Source organism: Gallus gallus, chromosome 3, assembly GCF_016699485.2.
Source record: "Gallus gallus isolate bGalGal1 chromosome 3, bGalGal1.mat.broiler.GRCg7b, whole genome shotgun sequence".
Classification (NCBI taxonomy): domain Eukaryota; kingdom Metazoa; phylum Chordata; class Aves; order Galliformes; family Phasianidae; genus Gallus; species Gallus gallus.
In genome coordinates this window covers 4,346,702-4,363,086 of record NC_052534.1, presented here as the reverse complement: position 1 = coordinate 4,363,086, position 16,385 = coordinate 4,346,702, and the positions used below count along the sequence as shown (strand labels likewise).

Sequence of the window (16,385 nt, the reverse complement as noted above, 5' to 3'; positions counted from 1 at the left end):
TTATGTTCAGTATTACAATGTATTATGTGCAAAATTCACCATTTGCCTTTTACAAAATGAAATACAAACATGTGCCAGGGGTTTCAAATACATGGCAAACTAACATTAAAAATGCTACAGATCTTTGTATGTACAATACACGTGTTGCTTGTGATGTATTTCTGCAATCATCTGCCCACACAGGACCTGGAGGGAACTCCATGTCTCTCTAGAAAAAGGAAGAAACAAAAAAGCAGCCCTACCTGACTTCAGTAGGACCCACAGCATCACCCACAGCACCAGCTATCCTGCACAAGCCTACAGAACACACATATTCAATACCATTTTATCTTTGTATACGTAGGACTCTGACCTTCACGTGTCACCTACTGAGTAACTTAGGAGTCATGAAATGCTACAACGTACTCTTCAGTCCAAAACACGTTTTGACGGTGCTGACAGACTATACAAAATGGTTAGTGTTCTCATTCACCGTACTGATACAGCTAATCCTCTGCTAACACCAGCAGTATCTGGGATAGGTGCTGTCAAATCCCTCTGCAAATGTACAGTAAAGTTTACACATAAGTTCCTTGCCAACCTTTGCTCATTTTCTGCAAGGAGCCTGAACCAGCAGACTAACACATTTTAATCCCAAATTCGGTTCTTAAATTCCTTCTCTGCCCCTTCTCTACATCCTCTTCTTTCAACTTCCCCTTCCAACCGCCCAGTTCTATTTAAAACAATGCATATAAACAGGAATCCAGATAGCAGTATCTAAAGTTCTGATAAAGGCACTGAAATCACCAGTGCCAATGTTACAATCTTCTTACACATAACAGAAATGTCATAAACTCTCCTGTAACAAGAAAAGAAGAGAAACCAAGGAGACTTTTAATGCAATACTCTAAAACCAGCAAGAGATTTATTCTTGTATATTAAGTGTTAAAATCACATGCATAATTATAGAATATCTTATAGTTAAAAAAATATTTTAAAAAAACAACCCTGACAGTTTACCTGCAACTGCTATAAAATTTCTAGGAAATATATATAAAAACATGGAGCTTTTCTGTAATAAAAAACAATTAGAAAAGGATGCAATCATCCAGGTAATGAGCTAACTGATGCCCTGCATCGGACAGTCTTGTCCAACTCACGCTGGTGAAACTGAGCACACACCAGAGAGTTTACTGAAGTAATTATCTAACATACGTATATTTAAATCAAAGTGACATTTGGCTAAAGGATGAGTGTAAGAAAATAGATTTTGGCACGCTACAGCAAAAAGAACTGCAGAGGGCCACAGTATAATATGTTTCATTTCAAGCAAGTCTGTGGTACAAGAAATTCAGCTTCACGGGCTGCTTACTCAAATGCTCTGGTGGAATACTCTGCACAACTAGCCATATGCATGGTTTATTACGTGTATTATTGTTTTTTTCTAAGCAACACTAGATGTGTCTGCACGCATTTCGCTAGGCATTTATGGTTCAAAACCTGCATAGACCGTTTCAGCTCCTAAGGCAGGGAGCTAACAAGGTTATTTTCAACAGGTAAGCAAACAGAATTTAAGCTGTAAATTGCTGGCTTTAAGAGGCAGAGTCGTCGTTTTGAAAAATGGCACTGTAAGGATCACTGTTAATGCGCTTGTAGACAAAGTGGAAGACCTGGGGCTGCGGACGGCTGTGCAGTTCAGCCTTAATCTTCTGTGGGTAGGTATCTTCCGTCAGTTGCTGCCAGGTGTCATCAACAAAAAGAAAGAGGCTATATTCTTTTGGGTTGTCCACTTTAAACTTCTCAGCACACAGCTGGCATACATCTTCTGTAGTGATATACGGTCTTACTAGTAACGTCTTTCCTGTGCATCCACTGTTGACGTCCTGGAATGCAACTCGAAGGTAGTTCTGTTGGGATGAGAAAACAGATGTCAGAAAAAAAAAAAAACACAGAAGAAAACAGAACATCCTCTGAAAATTCAAGAGTCAGCAACGAACGCCAAACGTCCTTGCGTTCTAGTTGTGAAACACATACCACTGGTTCCTGTAAATTCCAACCACCTTGTGAATTGCAATGTTGGTGGTGAAACTGGCAGATCTGCAGCGGGCATAATTGAAACTCAGCAAGCCAACATCCCCCTTTCCTTCCTTTGCGTTCTAGCTCTGCAATTAGGAGTGAATAGATACAGCCCTGAAGACATACGGAAAGCCCCAGTGATCTTAACAGGACTTCACATTAGGCTTTAACAGGAAACAAAATGCTGAAAAGCAAAATAAATACCAAAATGCTGAGACAGCACACCCAAGAGATGCTGCTGATGCCAATGCTGTGTCGCTGCAACAGAAACTTCACACAATATGTTAGCCAGAAGCAGAAGAAAAGCCCCTGCTAGTTTTAAGAAAACAAAGGTGTTGGTCCACGAGCTACTACATGATAAGCATCTCTTTGCTCTCTGAAGCTGTAGCATGCATAAGGCAATCCAGCCTCATGCAGGACATTTCTGTTGAGTTAATCAGTGCCTGAGTCTGATATGACAAATTCTGTAGGATGCCGAATAAGGGACAAAGGGATGCTGCAGAAAGAATGAATTTTGCTGCATTTGAGTAAATTCAGATGATCTCGAGGCAAAAGCTGGACCCTTTTTTCCTCTGCTGAAATTGACATAATCCCACATGTCTGACATAATGCATTGTGTCATCTTTTTTAAAAGAAGAAATTAACTAGAACTGAAGACTGTCAAAAGCAAACAAGGAAAGTGAGAAAGACCTGCTTGTTGAGTGGGCTATTACCTGTCTGTATGTAAATAAAACAAGCATGCCAAACCTGAAGAAGTATGGAGAAAAAAAGCAGCACTGCACACTTCAGTTTTAATTTCTAATGTACTTAATGTGCAGAAGGGGTGTTTTTAAATGCATGTGCATTCATGCAGGTAGGAATGTTCCAAGGAGAGGCTGAAGGCTGCCCATAACTCAAAGTGTTAAAATTATTCACGTAGTACTGGAAAGTTGTGTTTAATCCTCATCAACATATGAGATTTTTGCTTTTGATGACTCTTTGAGGAATAGAGAATGAAGGTCTTCAAGTTTCACCAGACTGCAGCACAGAAGCACAGTGAGTGCATCTTGGTTCGATGGGAGGAGAATTAGTTGAGCTGAAGTCGCATTATGCTTTTGTCATAGGAAAGGTACTTTATTTCAAGGACTGTAGGATGCTGAGAAAGAAAATGGAAAAGTGGCATTCTGAGTAGGCAGCAGAGACTCTCTTTTAAAAGAGACAACAGAAGGAACACTGTACAACTTCAGTGCCTTGTACAACTTCTCCCCTACTCCCTGCATCCTCCCAGAGCCAGCAGAGCATCCAGCTGTACAGTTAGGTTGGCTGAAGTTGACTTGCTGAGGAAAAGAGTAAATGGAACGCAAGATCCTGTCCAAAGAATCTGTGATTTAGCTATCCAGCAGAGACCCAAGAAGGTGAATTTTCCTACGATGCAGCGTTTTGTGAGAAAGAACATGAGATTCAAGTAGGCTGAGACTCCACCTTAATACAGGTAAGCACAATGAAGAACAGATCCCGGTAAGATGGACTAGCTTTGTGCACTGGCTGTAGTTTGCTATTTCTGTTGACCAGCTCTCCTCTTAAGACAGGAATTGCACAAGATTGCTTCTTTTCTCAGTTTCTTCCTGTTCAGTGTTGATCTGTAGTTCTTTATATGGCACTGATAAAGCAGAAGAAGCCTGAGCTGAAAGGTTTCATTACCTTCTGGATTACCCCACACCTTCACTTCTCAAGTGCTTAATTATGTCATAAATAATTGATGGTTGTCACTAGAAACTTTGTGCTGTGAACTACAAACGACTGAAATGCAGTTAATCCTTCCTTCTTGATTACATCATCTTCCTCTCTTCAGTCCACAGAATCCCATGGTTTTATGTGGAAAAATAAGCAGGCCTGATTTTTAAAAGATGAAGTAACTGCAACTTTTGTTATTCTTCAGTTGAAGTTATTGACCTACTCTGAAAGAGCAGTAAGAAATGAAGAAAGAAACATGAAAACAGCCACATTATAGAACACTACTCCTTGCACTGACTTTAAAACTGTAGACAACTACCCTCCCACCTCTCCACTCTGCCACCTGCTGTATGCCACCATGAGTTACTGGGGAGCTGTGCTGATTCACATACCATTGGAGTTCCAGATCTGTTCTTTTTAGCAGTACAACATACAACAAAGTTAAATCGAGAGGTATGATTCAGTTTGTCCACGCTCTGAGTGACTTAAATAGAAGGGTGGTTGGGAAAAGCATATTTGGTACTTTCTCCAGACATCATAATTGAACCCTGTTATAAAGTACAAAGACTTCAGAACTGAGGAAAATTTGCCAGCCCTATTCTCAGCACTGCTTCAACCCAGTTACCTCATAACCCCAGGGCAATCATAACAAATCATAACTCTCAGATGGGGATTTCCAACACAACAATTATTCCTGGCTTTTCTGCTTAAGCCCTGAGCTCTACCTGAAAATCATCAACTGAAGGTATCGTCCTGTTAGTCGTCCTCCTTTTGTGCCATTGCCTGAGAGTATCTCTGGCTTCTGAACTTAGCAGTCTGGCAGCTTGTTCTTCCTGGAAATTCTTGATCAGCGAAAGTGCTCCATAAGCGCTTGTCAAGTAATAGCCTCCTGTGAAGGACAGCAAGGGAAGAACTTCTCAGAGCAGTCACAAAAACAATACTACAAACACAATTGTTATGTACGTGATTGCCCCTGTATTCTATTGTCAAAATAATAATACCTAAAAGCAGCTCATTAGCCTGCTAAATATTGGACAATGTGTTCTTAGTTGTTAAGAGAGATGTAGTAGTTAGACACAGTCCACATTATCAAGCAGTGAAATAGTATCTAACTCTTGGTCCACTGGTACTGGGGACAGCTGGTGCCTTAAAGGGCTTATTTTCCTCCCAAGCTTCAAGAACTGATGACATAAACATCTGTCAACTGCTTAATCAAAATGAAAGAATCTACCCACTGTTCAGGAACATAAAAGCAATAAAGTAATGAGAGTTTGACGCACACCCAGAGAGCACATCAGAGTTTGATCTGTTTTTTAAAAATAAGGCTCTCGTTTCAAATAGCAGTCTCTTGGCCTTTAGTTTTGCAACGACCTTTATACACACAAGACCTACGAGCCAAAGTGGACAATGCATTACATTTAAACTACAGAACCCCAAAGCAATAAGTAATTTTTCCTGTACAGCTGGCGCCGAAGAAAGAGCTGAACAATGGCTGAACTAGTTTTGTTGAATTAAAAAATCATGACTTAATATAATAGTTCAGTAAATATAAGCATGTTTATGATCTCCAGTTTCAAATCTCAAGTATTTTCCAGGCGAAGACGCATGAACAATGAATGCACTTAGAGGATGCTCCACACACAAAAGCAGGAAACTCACTAGTTCCAACTGGGAGGAATCGCAACAAGGCTCTCCCATGCATAACATCATGTAAGAGGATACAGCAATTTCATTAAGCCAAAAGACAGCAGAGATGTGCAACGAATACACATACACAAAAATCACAGCTGAGTTTGGTGAAAAGAACCTTTACACTTCCTCATACAATGACAGATTCTGTGGCCTATCAAAGGCTTGCAGAATACCTTTTTGTCAAAAACATCATCAGGAAAGCAGAAGGGAGATTTCCCTTCCTCTAGCAGATTTCAGCCAATCAAGCTTTCCTTAGAAAACACATTCCTAGGGCTAAAAAAGCTTTGTGAGAAACAAATATTGGCAAGAAGCAAAGATCACTGAAGGGGATATGTTCTTAAAAGCACTGACCTGGCAAAGACTTTTCCAAGAAGTTTTTATTAAGTACCTAAGCCAAACTCCATTACATGTCACAACTTAACTGAAAGCTGCAGCCCTATAAATACCCTTGGGATATTTTCAGGCATTGACGGATAAACACAGTTGGCATCTGCACAGTGCATGTGCTTGCTTGCCAAGTCAGGATGCCTCCTCCTTCTTGGCCAGAACCAAGATATTCCCTCATAAGACCAGTAGACTCCCGCCGGTCACTCAAGCTTATATGCTGCAAGCAAACCAACTCTTACTTAAATGATGCTACTGGCATCACTGGCATCAGGATTTCCCTTGAAAGTATTCCTACTCGAATGAGGTAGAGATACTGCATAGTGATGCAAAGTCTCCCTTCCTATTCCCTTTACCCAGTTCTAAAATAAAATAAAATAAAATAAACAAACATTACCTTCTCCATGCAGCAAAGATGGATCCAGCAATTCCATCATGTACTCAATTTCAGTATCCAGCTCCAGCATGTCACATTGAGCTATTACATATGTCAATACAGGCAAGAAGTCATCAGCTCCATACAGCCTCCCTGTGATGAAGGAAATAAGCAGTGATGGACAAACCACATCTTTTTCTTAGTTTCATCACTTGAAAATAAAGCATTATTTTGCTGCCTGCATATGTCTGTATTGCTCTGCAATCTTCTGTAACCAGTATGTGGCAAAGAGAATGTCATCTGTGACTCAATGGACAGGAGACCAACACCCACATGACCCTATACTTCCAACAAACACAAATCTGACAACATGTGCCTTAAAGCATGCAAGAGAACGTAAAGACTGGGCTCAGCTTGGCATCCATTCAACTGGTCAGCTCCCAGAAGGCTGCTGTGCCCAATGTCTAGCCTGATCTCCACTCATTTCTATCACAGGCTAAAAGAAGATGAATAGGCATTTTATATTTTTGTGCAGGAACATTCACCTTCTGGGAAGAACCAGTCACTAATACCAGTCTGAGTTTGAATCCCAGCAGAGAGTCTTGAATATAAAAGCCTATTAAACTTCACATGGAAACTCAGCTCTTCTCCTTGACACATCATGGTTATAAGTACCACTGAATCTAATCCATCATCCCTAGATTTGGCTGAAGTGTGTTCACTGTAGAACTGGCAGAACGGCCACTTGAAACCAGCAAAAGCAGGAATCACACCTTATTCTTTGGTGAAACTGCACATGACCTAAAGGCTGATCTAAAGTTAAACCAGCTAAAGCATACCCTCCAAGTAGTACATTGTTAACTGGCTGAGAGCACATGAAGGAGACACGAACAGGCACAACTGGCTGTGCAAGAGTTAGCCAGCTGCAGTCTCTTCACAGTTCTCTCCTGTGTGTTGGAAACGCCTTACTCAACGTGATAACAGCTGCAGCGCTTCAGGCCAAGATTCCCAGATGCATTTTAAAATGCAGAAGTTTGAAAAGAATGCAAGTTGGGCAGGACCTTGGACCTAAGTGCACTTCAGACCTAGAGGAACTTTGAATAGCACCAGGTCCAGCTTCAGATTCAATGTCCACTTAGAAAACAAACTGCCTACCACCACCAGCCGCTTTTATTTGTTGAGGGAAAAGCTCACCCTACGAGCAGCACTGCTCACCTTAGCTCATGACCGCCCACAGCAGTGTACTATAAATCTTTGCACATCAACATAGCATCCTTGTAGTCATTTTATTGCATACTGTAGTTGTTTTATTGCATGTTGCACTGAATTACTACACTGAAATACTGGGTGCACCCTTAATTACAACTTTCCAGACAAATACTCACTTAAGACAGGACAGCCTTTCTGGCAGTCCCAGAAATCTACAGTTAAGCAAAAGATTTCTATTTATTTTAAGCTGCTTCACAAATCTACTTCACACTGAATCTGCAGGCGTGCTGCCAGATGCATCAAGAGATAACAGGAAAGAAGAGGAGAGGAAGAATCCCCCTCAAAAAGGCAAGGTGACACGCTTTGAGACCTATTTTGATATACTTTTGAGATGTATATTGGTAAAACCAAGTAGTTTAGCTTCCTGCATTGAAACACAACCCCAGGTTTGGAACTCAGTGAGCCTGAACCACAAGAAGCACCGTACCTGAGTTATTCTCCATAACTGTGTAAATCAATTTGCAAACTCTCAGCAGCAGCATGACCTTCTTTTCAGGCGAGTACATTTTCTGCATGGTCATGAACTTGACTTTAATCTTCTCAACATCCACGAAGTCTGGTGTTGGAACAAACACGCCTAGTTCCTGAGGATTCCTCTGCCGTACCAGCTGTAGGTTTTCCTTTAGCTGTTTCCAAGAACCATCTGCAGTATGAAACTCTTTCAACATCGCTTCTATGTGGCCCTTCAATGGCTTCAGAATGCACTTATGCATGGCTTTCTCCAGGACAACATCTGCAACGGGAAACACAAGGCCAGTTGATTTCCTCTTCTAGAGCAGTGCCAGAGTTAATATAACCATTCCCAAGACAGATATTGCAGAGAAGAAAAGAAAGCACAATTGCCAAGACCTATTTATTATACAGGCCGAGTTTCCAGATGTTTGTTAACAAGAAAACAAAGACACACAACAGAATCTGTAGTTCATTTACCACAATCTGGTAAACAACAACAGAAGCAAACAAGCAGGAAAAAATGACAAAAAAAAACCCACCACAAACCCACAGACTGACCCCCAAAAGAAAAAAAGACGCAGCTCCACTTGGCTTTTTTCTTTTGTTGGCCAGAAATGTGAGTTTCGTTTTGCTCTAAGCTCAGACTAACTCCCAAACTTAAAATAAAACACAGCCAAAATCACAGCTCTTATCTGCTCTGGCAAGAGAACCCATTCTTTTTGCACAGTTTCCATCAGAAGCCAGAAATCAATCAAAGTCTCCTAAAAACATGACTCAGCTTTGTCAAGCTCTTTATGAAGTTTGAAAGATGATGGGCCTTAAACTATAAATGAAAATGAAGCTGTGTTTGTCTGGCTTGAGATTTCATCATACAAGCCTGCATACAGCTCTGTCATCAACTTTGAAGTTCTTTGTTTGGCAATAGCGTGCACGTGACACAGTCACTTGTTCTTTTTTATATTCCTGTTCCACTCAAGTTTTTCTTTAAGAGTCCCACCCTACGTTCAAAGCATGGACCACAGCAACAGAGAAAGGTCTTTGGCTAAGCGTTTTCCCTGCCAACTTGTATTTTATAAGCTAATTTCGTCTCCCACCACTCAGTATCCCTGTGACAACACGGCTTACGTTAATAATTTGTGTGAGCTAATTATCTGTACCACACACAAACCACACAAACACAGAAGAAACAGAGGGCCCTTCAGCTTGACACAGGCAGGCCTGGAACCACAGGCAGGCCTGGAACCACAGGCAGGCCTGGAACCACAGGCAGGCCTGGAACCACAGGCAGGCCTGGAACCACAGGCAGGCCTGGAACCACAGGCAGGCCTGGAACCACAGGCAGGCCTGGAACCACAGGCAGGCCTGGAACCACAGGCAGGCCTGGAACCACAGGCAGGCCTGGAACCACAGGCAGGCCTGGAACCACAGGCAGGCCTGGAACCACAGGCAGGCCTGGAACCACAGGCAGGCCTGGAACCACAGGCAGGCCTGGAACCACAGAGGCCAGTTGGAACAATAAGACTGCAAACCATTTCTAAGGCTTGGAATTTCTTATTTCCATTAAGTTTTGTCTAATTCTGTTTTCCTCGCCTTATTCTTTCAGACAATGTTTGTCTCTCCTTGTAAGGGCATTATTTCTTTTTGGGTTTTAACTTCACATCTCTTTTCTCTCTCCTCCTGTAGTCCCTATGCTTCATATGTAGCCTTTTTTCTGCTTTTGTCTGGCACGCAAATCCCAAACTACACGTAAAGGTACCTTGGTTCTCTGTCACAACACTGCAAAAGCTGCTGGAAGGGAGAAAATATAAACATGAGGAGCAACATTTGCATTGATTTTCCTGATTTCCCTATGGCCATGGACTGTTACACAGAGTGAAAGGCAGATCCAACTTCCCATCTGACCAGAACCACCGATCAGACCACAACAAGTGGCAGCACTTCAAACAAATGATCCTTATCTATTTACTTTGCAGAGCCACACAGCTACATCAAACCCTAGAGAAGGACACAGTACTCCACATAACAATCCATTATCAATAGTATCCAAATAATAATTAGTATTATAGCATCTCTAGGCTGTGACCTGATCACTGATCCCTTGAGTTAACCTCTCTGCATTTTTCCAAAACACAAATCAGCAAATTCATGCTTGCTGCAGAAAAAGCCAACCCTTTTCAAATATCCAACAAAAACACATGAAATGTCCAATAGGCTCCAGGGTACTCAGTGTTTCAGAACTAAACCGTCACTCCTCAGACTCAAAAACAACAACAACAAAAAAGGGAACGGAAAAACATATAATTTAAGAATCCCTTAATGTTCCTGAAATGATACTTAAATAAGCCTCTAGCCTCAAAATGGGAACTGGAAATGCTTTGATAAATGAATTGTAAGGCCAGCCAGCTAGTTTCGTTGTGACTTGTGGAAGCACATCTGTATCTGGCGCTGACACGCTATTTTATTTTTTCCACTGCAAACCACACAGCTCTGATTCTGGAGAAGACAACATATCAGTAACAGCAAGTGTCCTTACATGCCCTCCTGCAATCCTCACTGCCTCAAAAAGCATGCTCTCAGTTCCCACTGTCAACTTGTGTTGCTCCACTGAGATCACCTATTAGTTCCCAGTCTCTGGATTTACATGCATGCCCTGTTTATCACCTAATATTGGCCAAACTATTCTTTGGTAAAAGGATACAGTGGAGAGACAGACAGCCTCGGATCCATTAAAAAAAGCACAAGCAACATTGCCTGGGATGCTAAAAGCAAAGGGTTGCTTTGTTACGCCATCTACACTGGTGCAGATCTTATAAGAGTGGCATGCAGGCTCTTGTTCATCGCTGGCAAAATGCACAGCTAATGCTGGTGACCCTGCTGAAAAATCGTGTGCTGTAATTGAGAATTTGCTCTGTCAAATAGTGCTATTGTGCTCTTTGTATCTGTTGTCGTTTCTGTAGAAATAAACAGGAGGCGTTACTTTCGACATGACCTACAGGATGGCCAAGTGCCCAGTTCCTGGCAGATGTCAACACTGACACATAGCTAGCCCACGGTGCAGACAGGGACATCTCAAAAGGAGCAGTGTTTGGAAGTAAGGCTTCGCACACCCACACATCCTGCATAGCCCTGTGCAGTGGCAGAAGCTGAGACTAGGGAAGAAAATGGGCTCTGAGATGAACCTTTCCTTGCTTTGCCTGCAGAAAACACAACAGTGAGTCAGAGACATATTTGTTCTAGGTTTGTTTTGCTTTAATCAGGCAAGCTGTGGGCTGTTCAAAACTCACGCTACGGCTGTGTGGTAAATGAGTCCTCTCTCACAAAAGCAGTAGTAAAGGAACAGGGAAAGCCACAAAACAAATCAAAGGGATGGCCAGGAGCAGGAGAACCAAACCCACCGTCTTTGCTCAATGGCTTTATCACTGCTTCCTGCTCACCCAATGGAGTCTCCACTTTGGAGAAGTGTTCTACAGAGACCAGGAAGGAGGCTGTAGTGAGATGGGGGTCAGTCTCTTTTCCCAGGTAAGAGCAACAGGACGAGGGGGGATGGCCTGACGCTGTGCCAGGGGAGGTTCAGGTTGGCTGTTAGGAACAATTCCTTCTCCCAAAGAGCGGTGAGGCAGTGGCACAGTTACACAGGGAGTGGTGGAGTCACCGTCCCTGGAAGTGTCCCAGAGCCGTGGGGATGTGGCACTGAGGGATGTGGGCAGTGGGCACGGTGGGGATGGGCTGGGGTTGGTGATCTTAGTGGTCTTTCCCAGCCTTAGTGATTCTATGATTCTAATGAGAGGGCTAACTGATGGGGAAGCCACTCTTCTCAACTCAACATGGAAAGGTACAAGGATGAACAACTGTGGAAGGGGAAAAAAAAGAACAACAGAAACACATAAGCACCTAGAAATAGTCCAGTGCTAAAGCCCAGCCAACAGGAGGTTTTCAAGAAGAAATAATGGCATACCATTCTAATTCATTTAGGATAACAGCCAGGGAAGCAGGTGGTAGTCTGTATCTTGTCTTTTGAGACCCCCAGCCCTATTCCATGCAGCTCTCCTATGAGCAAATGAGGGAAATATTGTCTAGCCATGGTTCTTAGAAGGAGAGTACATAAAACGCTGCACTTGCTGAGAACTCACCAACAATTCACTGTCAAACAAGAAATACTTTTAGTAAAACACCAACTGTCCACAAGAGTGTAAAGGCAAAGAAAAAAAGCACAGGATGAGAAGCGGTTAAGCATGTCACAGAAGAAAAACTGAATTTCAGAGTCCTGTGACTATTACAGCAACCATTTTGATGGGGTCTGAGAAAATAACATCCCCCAGTGAGACATGCTAATAACAGCAAGGTCATAGTGAAGTGGCAGGAAGCAGACCTGGCTTGACTGTGCCAAGGCCAGCCAGCTGGAGGTGCAGAGACCAGGCAACCCCACAGGGAACGCAGGCCTGGAAACCAGACCTGGAAAGGGGATGAATAAAGGAAGCTCCTTAATCACTGAGGTGCCACATGACAGCACCCTAGATGTAAAAAGCTGCTGCAGCAAGGACTGTTGATGATTTCCACGTCCACTGTCAGTGGAAATAGGTACAGGGAGGTGAAGTTAGGCAAGGGAAAACCTTTCTATGTCTAGGAACAGTTAGCAGGCTTTCTCTGGAGGTTTGGAACTCCTGATCATCAGTGGAGGCTTTCAAGCACTGCTCGGAGTGGCTGACCCATGGACACGAGCCATCGTGCTCTCTCCTGCACCCACTGGCTCCTCCTGACTGACCCTGATCCCCCATCACAGCACTGTCCTGCCCCTAAGAGCTCTCACCGCACCTGATATCCCACACTGAAAGAGCCATCGTGCATTAGAAACAGCAAGAGAGATAACAGGCAGCATTCTTTCCAGGCAGCTCTATATGCAATCAGCAAAGACTTCCTTGCCAAATTCCTTAAAGCTGACCATTCCTGGCCTAGGCCCAGGTTCAGGCACTGGGACCCTGTCTGGTGACATCTGACAATGGTGACTGCTCACTCAGCACCAGTGACACCACCTCCCAAACACCTGCTAGTTGAGCAGGATCTCCTCCGTCCAGCCCAGGATGCCTTTAATTCCATCCCAACACTGGGAATCCTACTGTTCAAGGAAGGCCTACAATTCTGTACTGAAATAGTCAAGTAAGAACCTGGATAGTAGGCAGAGCTGCATTTTAAAAGTTCTCTACAGGGATGACTACATCTTGCTGTCACATAGTTATCTGCTGAGATCAGCAACATCTGATGCTCCTGATTCACTCTGGTTGCTTCCAGGCTCCAGCAATAGGCAGCAGTTGTTTCAAAAGCGAGTTCATTTGTTTAAAAGCATCCTGCCTTACACATTAATTGCATTTAGTCACACGACCAGAGCTAGACTTTGTCACTGAAGAAAACCAATGTAGTTATTATGGCTCATAGCTTCAGCTACTCCCAACTACTAAAACATTTAAAAGCAGACATTTTTCCAACCTTCGGAGGCTCAGTCTGACTTAACCACACCCTTGGAATGAAAAGTACAAGCTAAACTGAGCTCTGACCAAACTGCTAGTAAATACAGTTCTGTATTCCTTGTCAAATTGCCAATACTCTGCAGAAGGCCAGAGGAAAAGGCCCCAAACACCACTGCTTCAATTGCCTTTTTCTTCCATATAACACCTACTTAATATACTTCTTCTAAAGAGTCTCAACTTGGAGGACTCTCAGTGTATATTTGCTCTAGCAGTGCTTATTACTTTTGCTTGACTTTCCATACGTGAAGTTCAGGTTACATAAAGCATTTCCTCTCAGTCAAGGACAGACTGAAATGTCAACATAAAATCACCCTCTACTGCCAGAGAAAGAACTAGCCTGCCAATTTTGCACTGGGCCAACTGTTGGGACACTGGGGTATAGGAGAAAAACAAGCAAATTAGGACTGAAGTGAGCTCACAAGGAAAGTATTTTGCCTCGAGGGATGTTTACCTCCTGAATGTGGCTTATAGGCTCTTTTACAAATACAGCTCAGACTCAGCAAGGCTGAGGGACAGTGGGATTTTATGCAGCAACAATGATTTCACTTTGGTGGATACACAAGTCTCTCCCTGTTGATAAAACATGTATTCAACCCTATAGCTCATCTGCAACCTTTTATAACCACATACATGCAACAGAGAGGTATAGAAATCCAGAGAGTAGCATCCCCTTCTCTCCTACACACATTTTGCTTTTTTCAGCCCTATCTTTTCAGTTTGTTTCATCCTCAGGGACAGTGCGGCTTTGCTTGGAGTGAACAAGACTGGATGAATGAGATTTATTTCTACAGTAAATTGCTACAGAACGCCTCTCTGCTCTTAACTGTCACCCCTTTCTAATAAATTCTAGTTTAGCAGCTACTATGCATACTCAGCGTGCTGCTGAAATTGCCCCAGCTTTGCTGCCAGCATTTCAACCCTTTCAGACCAAAGGAGGGGACAAAACACGCACCGACAAAGAAGAGATTTTGCAAAGTTAGCAGTACTGCAGATTAAAAATAAAATCATGGGGTAAGGAGTCCTATAACTGCTGTTGCTATTTTAAGGATACCTTTTTATAAACAACTTGGTAGCACCAATCTGAGTTGCTAGGTTTTTGTTGTGTTGGTGTTAAAAAATGTTAAAAACTCCACAACTGAAATACTCAACGCCTTGAATTCTGACAGCAAAATTAACCCCATCTTTCCAAACTTGCAAAAAGGGCATCACTATTAACACAGATTACACCTTTACCTTCCCTCAAAATACAGCACAGTATTCCTTACCTATTTGGTCCTCTGGAATCAGCGATTCGATTGGGGGATCAAGTTCAGAGCTTTGGGACAAATAGTTCTTAACTTGGGTCATGAACTGCCGAACTGTTTGCAGCATATCTGTGCTGGAAACGTGGCACTCCTTGTTTTCCTGGAGAAAGCTGATATAGTCCTGCACCAGGCATCCAAAGTAAGTGCGTTTGTCCCGGGACATCTCTGCAATCTTCTTAATCATTCTCTTTTCAGGGGTCATGAAGGAACTGAAAACTCCACTAACTTTCCGTAGCTGGGATTTCACAATCTTGGGAAGAACGAACGAACTGTTTCTCTTCTTCTTGGGTTTCAACGGAGGTGCCATGCTCTCTTGGTCGCTTTCCCCCTCAAAATCCTCCAGGCTGCTGTTAGTGTCCCCCTCATAGCCAAACAACGGCATGCTCCGATCGAAGTCCAGCGAGTCAGAGGAGGAGGTAGAAATACTCATGTCGCTCAGCCTCTGCCTGCCTCCATTCCAGGGTACGTGTGACTCAGAGCTGCTAACTGCAGGCTTCTTGGAAGCCGTCGGAGCTGGCTGAGGTGGGGGGGTTTCACCTACAACGTCAGCAGCTGCGGGGACACGCACAGAATTGCAGGCAGGTTGAATTACGGCCGCGGGCTTTGAGCTGCCGCCCTCCACCTCTGCACTAACAGCCTGCTTCTTCAGCCGAGGAGGCGGAATAGGGGTTGGTTTACTCTGCAGCAAATCCAAGTCTCTCTCTTTCTTATGGTTGACTGTTTCTGGCACGCTCGCCTGCTTTATAGTCCTGGAAAGCTGTGGACTCATGAGGACGCTATTAATAGAAGGAGGTGGTGGCCGGGGTGGGGGGGAGCGAGGCCTCTCGGTGCCATTCACGTCCTGAGATTTCAGGCTCTGCCTTTTCAGACTTCCAGTGACATCCTGGCTGTGCACTTTTAAGAAGAGTGGATTAATGAAACACAGCGCTCCGTTGGTCTGGCTGCACTCCAGCTCCAAAGGCGTTCTGGTTCGTATAGAATGCACTCCATTTATAAGGCAGAGCTGACGCGAGTCTTTGCTAGCGCTGTCTGAAGGCCCAGGCTTACGGGGAGCTGAAGCATCTGAGGGGCTGCTGTTAGCTGGAGAGCTCCAGAAGTCTGAAAAATCAGCATTGCATTAGTGTAAGAATGCAAAATAGCACGCAGATGGCTTTCACAACGTTCAGCTCTACACAACCAGCCTCACGGGGTAAGAAATTCAGACCAGCTTTTATTAATTCAAGGAAAAAAAAATCCCAGCGAATCCCTGAAAGCACTACCACATGTAACTGCATGCTGTACCCATTTACATGTATCGTAAGAAATGCAGAGCTTCAAATCAGAGCACAGAATTAGGCTTAAAAATTAGCTGAGCACCAAAGAAAGGAACGGATCCTGTAACACAGGAACCCTTATGAATTGGAGGCTAAAATGAGCATGATCTCATTACTAGCATCTCAGTCAGGAGTAAGGCTTGATCCTCAGCTGGTACTAATAAATCCACTCCATTAAAGACAACAGAATTGGGCTGATTGACTCCAGCTGCCACTTAAAATACCTCAACAAAAATTTTGGTTTGGTTTCCTCTTAAAATGAACAAACAAGACTACAAATGTAAAGACAGCTCACATTCGGCTG

At 43.3% G+C, this 16,385-nt stretch overlaps 1 protein-coding gene across 10 annotated transcripts in view; it reads right to left on the bottom strand.

Annotated features, from left to right (window-relative positions):
* The window catches only part of RIN2 (Ras and Rab interactor 2), a 62,514-nt gene continuing 46,129 nt past the window's right edge, over positions 1-16,385 (bottom strand). For 9 of the 10 annotated variants that reach the window (XM_004940160.5, XM_004940159.5, XM_040697767.2 and 6 more), the window contains 5 exons: positions 14,730-15,866; positions 7,917-8,222; positions 6,242-6,373; positions 4,494-4,657; positions 1-1,886 (listed from right to left, as the gene is read on the bottom strand). In XM_004940160.5, coding sequence (XP_004940217.2) covers positions 1,572-1,886; positions 4,494-4,657; positions 6,242-6,373; positions 7,917-8,222; positions 14,730-15,866 — 2,054 coding nt within the window. In that variant the 3' untranslated portion in view covers positions 1-1,571. The other variant, XM_040697766.2, reaches the window with a different exon arrangement.